General features: G+C 49.8%; 2 protein-coding genes across 2 annotated transcripts; one reads left to right on the top strand and one right to left on the bottom strand.

Moving 5' to 3' along the window:
- Positions 1-259: 259 nt before the first annotated feature.
- J7337_005207 (uncharacterized protein) lies at positions 260-2689 on the top strand (the record flags this gene model as incomplete). The annotated part of the gene is made up of 1 exon (XM_044822889.1): positions 260-2689. The coding sequence occupies one exon, from the start codon at positions 260-262 to the stop codon at positions 2687-2689; it is 2430 nt and encodes an 809-aa protein (XP_044681380.1).
- Positions 2690-4639: 1950 nt separating this feature from the next.
- On the bottom strand, positions 4640-5835 carry J7337_005206 (uncharacterized protein; the record flags this gene model as incomplete). Its single annotated transcript, XM_044822888.1, has 2 exons — positions 4640-5641; positions 5692-5835. The coding sequence occupies 2 exons, from the start codon at positions 5833-5835 to the stop codon at positions 4640-4642; spliced, it is 1146 nt and encodes a 381-aa protein (XP_044681379.1).
- Between the last annotated feature and the right edge of the window lie 372 nt (positions 5836-6207).

Here is a 6207-nt window from a genome sequence, read left to right as displayed (position 1 = left end):
AATCTTGTTGTTTGATCTCCCGATGACCTTTCCCACCCCTCATTTCGATACATTTTTTGAAACCTCGTGGCATCATCTGATCTGCCCTATCCCAAGTCTCTCTTTAAGGTCTCACTTACTCCATTCCTTACTATATCTCACTGCCCTGCCTGGTTTAAATCAAGAACAAGAAGTTGTGGAATAGGCCAGTTTCGCAAGTCATTGTTTACATACAGGGCACGCTCCGCCGTCGCCCTCCTCTTGGAGGACTTGTGTAATCATGTGGGCTGCTACAATGCCTTATTACTCAGAATACCAGTCGGATCGTTCCAGGCGCGATACAAACCAGAATGCTCAAGCCAATGCCAGTAATGATGTCCATGGCTACCGCGATGTATCCCCCCACACCCGGCACTCACCCATCGATCTGGACGAATACATGGTGCCAGCCATAGAGGGCCCTCCATCACCCGAGAGAATTCGCCAATTGAGCAAGCAGATGAAACATGCGTCTCACCTTAATCGAGGTCACCGGGCTGTATCGTCTGGGTCTTCGTCGTTTGTGAATAGTGAGCGAGGATGGGAGCAGGGATTCGAAAACATGAGCATTACTCGGCACTCATCCCAGCGATCTACGACTAGCGGAACTTCTTCCTCTCGAGACCGACCCGACAGTGTGCAAGTACTGGGCAAGAATATCTTCCATCGCCGTGCAAAGTCGAGCAAGTCAGGACGTTCGAGACGTGAGAGCAGCGCCCAGAGCTCATCGGGAAGTTCATTGTACTCGACTGAATTGAGCAGCGAAACTTCCTTGACCACCTTCAAGGACGCCATCATGCCTACTATCTTTGCCCGCCGGAAAACATCTCGCGACGAGACAGCCCTACAGAAGAAGCTTCAGATATCTGGGCCTTTCAACTTTCAGCATGTGACCCATACTCCACGCGAACAGGTAGCCAACTCAGCATCTCGTACTCCTGGACAGGAGCAACCCCAACCCAACTTCTACTCAGACCGTGTTGTCGAGCACGAAGTATCTCCCCGTAGTTCAAGAGCCTCTAACCTTCCACGTCGATTGATCAAGCACGCTCGATCCCAGGAGCAGCTCCGTACCAGCCCACCTCGGCCAGTCCGACCCCCAAGACCTCCTCCGCTTGAGCCACTTCACTCTCCTACTCTGGGTGCCCCTATTCCTCCCCCAAGAGGCTCAAGCCGACAGTCCAGCCTGCAAGATGGTGACGCACTTGCAGTGGCAAGGTTTGATCGTCCACTGACGAGCGGTGGGTTCCGACACCCTCAGCCTTTCAGCCCTAGTGAGATCATGGAGCGACCTCCAGCAACATCTCATGGTTATGCCGTAGCTCCTGAGCAGGCAGTATTGCCAGTAGACGATCACCGATTCTCGCATGCGATCACCACACCAGATGATGCAGCCTGGCCACTTCCGGTAACCGCAACTTATGAGCCACCATTGCCAGATGTGCCAGAGGAGGAAGAACATATGGTAAACATTGGACGATCACCAAAGAGTATCATCAGTACCAGGTCTTCGCTGCGTGCTAGCCAATCGGTCCCTCTTCTTCGGGGCTCCCAGACTCTCGAGAATGATGCTGCCCAACACAGTGCTGGACACTACAGCGGCCAAGCTCACTCCTTTAGAGAGAGCTGGGAGGATGATATCGACTACTGCTACGAGCACGAGGCCGATGCCAACTTCGATTACGAGTGGGAGAGACCGTCGTTGGAAGGTGGACGAGAGCATGCACCTGGAGTTCAAATGGCATTGTTTAAAGATGATGAGTTGAGGGAGCTACCGACCATCGGCACTGCTGAGTCGTCTCCCGGTATGCTTTCCGCGTCCCGTTTTGATATGCCGGCTCTAAGCCCCGCTAGTCAGGCTTCGCCGGAGAGTGCCTTCGAGGCCGTCACTCCAAGCACGGGAGTCGCTGTGACAAATAACTTCTCGCTCCCACGCGGTGACAAGGTCCACCGACCATCCAATCTTAGCCATTGTCGAAACGACTCTCGAGCATCCAGCTTCAAGGAGTCGTATGGCTTCACCCTGTCCCCTTCGCTACTCATCCCTGGTGACTATCATCAACAGATGCTCCTCAATGAGACTGAGAGACAGAGCTATTCGGGTGAGGATGATGTGGTTCATGGTATCGTTGACCCCAACTACCCCTATGAGGATGTCAGCAACGCTGCCAGCCGCAACTCTCTTCAGATGTCTCATCAGCGCGCAAGCACTTCCACTACAGCTACCAACTCTACATCCCTCTCTGACTCAACTGGAGAGCGTCATGTCTCTACCAACTCCACCTGGACTAACTTGACTCGCCTCACCAGCAGCACGTCATTGAACAAGTGGGTTGAGTCAAACAAGACAATCCGCGAGTCACAGATCATCAAATCACACGATGATAGCGACGAAGAAGACACTACTCCTCCTGCCTCTACTGAGAAGGACACAGTCCCTGAGCTCACACCATTCCCCTCTGTGCCCATCACCAAGAAGCCTCACCACAGGAGCCACGCAAGCGAGTCTATCGTCAGGGATGATATCCCCAACAACACCAAGTCTGTCGAGCTTCCCAAGACCCGACGTCCTCGTGCTAGAACAACAAGTCTAAGCACCCAGGCCCCTCCTGTGGGTCAATATGCACTATTTCCCCGTACATATGCCAAGGGCAATGGCGATCGTATCTAAAATGATTTGATCGCTCCATGTTGATTTGTTACCTCTTTTCGACCTCAACACTGGAGGCAACTTTCTTTTTTTTTCTGTTTCATCTCTCTCTCTCTCTCTCTCTCTCTCTCTCTCTCTCTCTCTCACAAACACACACACACATTCTCACGTGCGGCATATGTCGCCTCATATTGCTTTTACACAAGACACTGTGCTCCTGGGTGTGTCAGCCCACAGTTGGATTTCTTTTGTATGGGTTTGAGCTTCGCCGCGAAAGGCATTCTATACTTGGGCCTCTGGTCCTGTGGTCCGGCTGTCAGGCCTTGACCTTCAGCCTCCGGCAACCAGGTCATTTAAGGCGTACTTTTGATCTGCAGAAAGCAGTTCACGGCATTGGGGGCGGTACTCAAAAGCTAAACAAGGCATTGGGTGTGTTTTTATTTCTTTTTTCATCCTTACTGCAATGTCTTTTCGGAGTCGGCCACTGGGGGGTCGGCCAACGGGTGAGAACAAGGTCTAGCTTTGTGCGAGAGATCTTTTGGGAATCAACTGGCGCAATATTTCCAGTTATGACGAGTGATGGATTTATGAACTTTTAGACAAAAATCAGCGGCACATAGCAGTAAGCTATCTATCTTATCCTGTACAACTTACCGGCACCACAGCCAAAAATGCATTTCTGCCAAGCGCGCTGACTTTGAGACATTTACTTGCTTTTTGTATATATACTAAGTTAAAAATGACTAAAAAAATGTTAAAGTTTAACAACCAAGCATTCATTCATTAATTCCCATGCGATGTGACCAGAACTTATTTTATTGAGCAACTGAAATTAGGATACATTCTTTGAGATGATGTTTGCCTCTGAATCCCTGCATTGCACGCGTCAAGGGTCGTATTGAATGTAGTGGTTCATACAATGCAAAGACGATTCAGAAACAAAAAGTATACAACGTCTTGCTCATGACATCCGCTGCTTTAGCTGTCGAATATAAATATCCGACTTTTCTAAAGTTTCTCCAAGACAGAGTCAACGTAGACTAAAGTTACGGAGGTTGACCGAAGATGCTTGTCATGCATAATTGTGGAATGAATTTCAAACCGCAACCATAAGTCTATTCCATGAACTTGATTATAGACAGACATGTCTCCGATAAGCCAGTGTCATATAACCCATGCTCAAAAGCCATGTCTATCCCTTTCCCATTTTCTAATGTCTTTCTTTATTCCTTCTGCCCTCCCGTTCTTGCTCCATATAAAACACTAAACCGTAGAGCTCCCTCCCTTATAGAACCCCAATGCTCCACACCAATGTAGACAAAGAAGAAGATTCAAGTAAGAAGGCGTGGCAACATGATGTAACACAGACCATGTGTCCAGTCCGATCAAGTCAAGCCATGTCTCTATGTGCTGTGCGGTACTGTGGTGCTGTGGCTTTTGTGTCATGTGAGTCGTAAGTCCAAAGAAAGGATGGCATGGGTAATGAGGGAAGGAGGTGTAACAAGAACAATCAAACAGCATGTCTAAGTGAGGGAATACAAAAGGAATATCAAAAACAAACATACAAGACCAAACAAACATATAAGCAAGCACCCATGAAAGGACAGAGTCACTTCCATTCTTGATACTGCCTGAGCCCCACGCCCCTTTTGAATCTGTCACAACTTGAGAACCAAAACATGAAAACGAATATCAATAGGGCGTCTGGTAATAGGTCGCATGGGTAAGGACTAAGGAGTGTCCACGTAAAACAAATCGCCATTGGACCAACATGCTATGCGAACAAATGAAGCAAGCCAAAGGATAATCAAACAACAATAGGAATATGAAGAGACTATGAATGGTTAAAGAGAGATGCAAACTTATCAAACATGTACTCATTCATGAACATGTTATTTGAGAAGCCTGACTCTCAAAAACTTTGAGTGACTGTGCAACTATTGCCTCTCTATACCCACAATATGTTGTTTGTTATGAACCTTCTTTCTCATCATCATGATCATCATCCCGCTCCCTCTTAGGATCCTTATTCGTGTCGGCTTCGGCAGAGTTCTCTTGGCCCGACGAGGATGTCGCGCTTTCGGAATTTGATTCTTTGAGTCGTCGTAGGCTGCCATGAAGCTCAAGGTTCTCGAGTTCGAGTTGATTTCTCTCACGTTCTAATGCTTGAATATGCTTGCGAGCCATTTCAAGCACCTCGCCCTTACTGACACGTCTGTCAGCATCGTTTGCATGGTCGGATTCGTTATCCTCGTTTCCATTGCCGCTGCTACTTCCCCCATGGCGGAGTTGGTCGGGCAGCGTGCTGAGGAGAGATTCGAATTGGGCATTGAGGCGATTCCGATATTGCTTTTCGACGAGATTGTGAGAGGCTCGTGTTCGACGGTCTTCGGGAGTGTCGTTGGGCTTGTCTCGACTATTTTTGGACGTCCGAGAAGCACTGCGGAGCTTGCTTTGGCGGCTAGATGCTGTCGATACTGTCGAGGCCATGGACACTGATTTGGAGCCAATACTGGCACGGCTGTTTTGCGACGCAGAACTGGGACTGGCAGCATCGGATATCGAAGGTGCTGTCCCGCCAGTACTGCTGCTCATAGCCCCCTGAGAAGCGTCCGATAGTTTGCGAGCCTCTTTCTTTTGTCGTCTCGGTCGAGGAGTCTTTCGTGGACGAGAAGCAGGTGTCGCGTTATTGTCTCCCGTAGGCTCGTCTATGTCGGCCCAGGGATTGGTGGCAACATGATGAACGGGGGTCCGCACTTTTGGAGTGCTGGCATCATGGCTCATAGAATCGTCCCATTGATTTGGAACGCCTGTATCGAAGTGGGCACTATTCGGGTGAATGCTTGAAGGTGAAACGAGATTGCTTCCGTACGAAAATGAGGCCGGATCTGTCGGCGCATGCGAAAGAGGGTTCGAATGCCCAACAACGCCCATATGCCCTGGGATCTCAAAATCAAAGTGAGGGTGATTTAGCTGCAAATTTGGAGGAACATGGTACATGCTCCAATCCATCGACATTGGACCAGAAGAGGCGGGAGGGATGTGACTTGCAAACCCAGCGGGCGGAAGACTCGCTGGACTCTGAGCTGAATGAGCTCCATGGCCATGGCCGGGACCATGAATTCCATGCGCCTGGGGATGCGCACCATGAGAAAGATGGGAACCATGTGGGTGTTGCTGCGCGTGTAAGTCGATGTCAAGGTCAATTTCAAGGTGAGCGCGTGATTGTGCACGTGACGCTTCAGGAACGGTGCCCGGCAATTGCATTCCGAGTACCGGGCCCGGTAAGGTCACCGGACCCGAGTGATGATTTGCGTTTGGATTCGCGTGGTGGTGGGTCTCGATTTCGGTCGGTTCTGGCCGTGGCGGCGCATCGCGGCTCGTTCGATTCGGCGACGAAATGGGCTGTTGATGTGGGAAATGACCGGATGGTGCCGGCGCTATCATCTGCTCCAACGGAAACGCCAAACGTTAGACTTTATTCCATCTTCACTGATTGTTCACTCTTCTCTTTCATCTCCTGTTTTCTGTCTCAAAAT

The sequence above is a fragment of the Fusarium musae genome, chromosome 4, assembly GCF_019915245.1.
Source record: "Fusarium musae strain F31 chromosome 4, whole genome shotgun sequence".
NCBI classification, from domain to species: domain Eukaryota; kingdom Fungi; phylum Ascomycota; class Sordariomycetes; order Hypocreales; family Nectriaceae; genus Fusarium; species Fusarium musae.
This window is presented reverse-complemented; position numbering and strand designations above follow the sequence as displayed.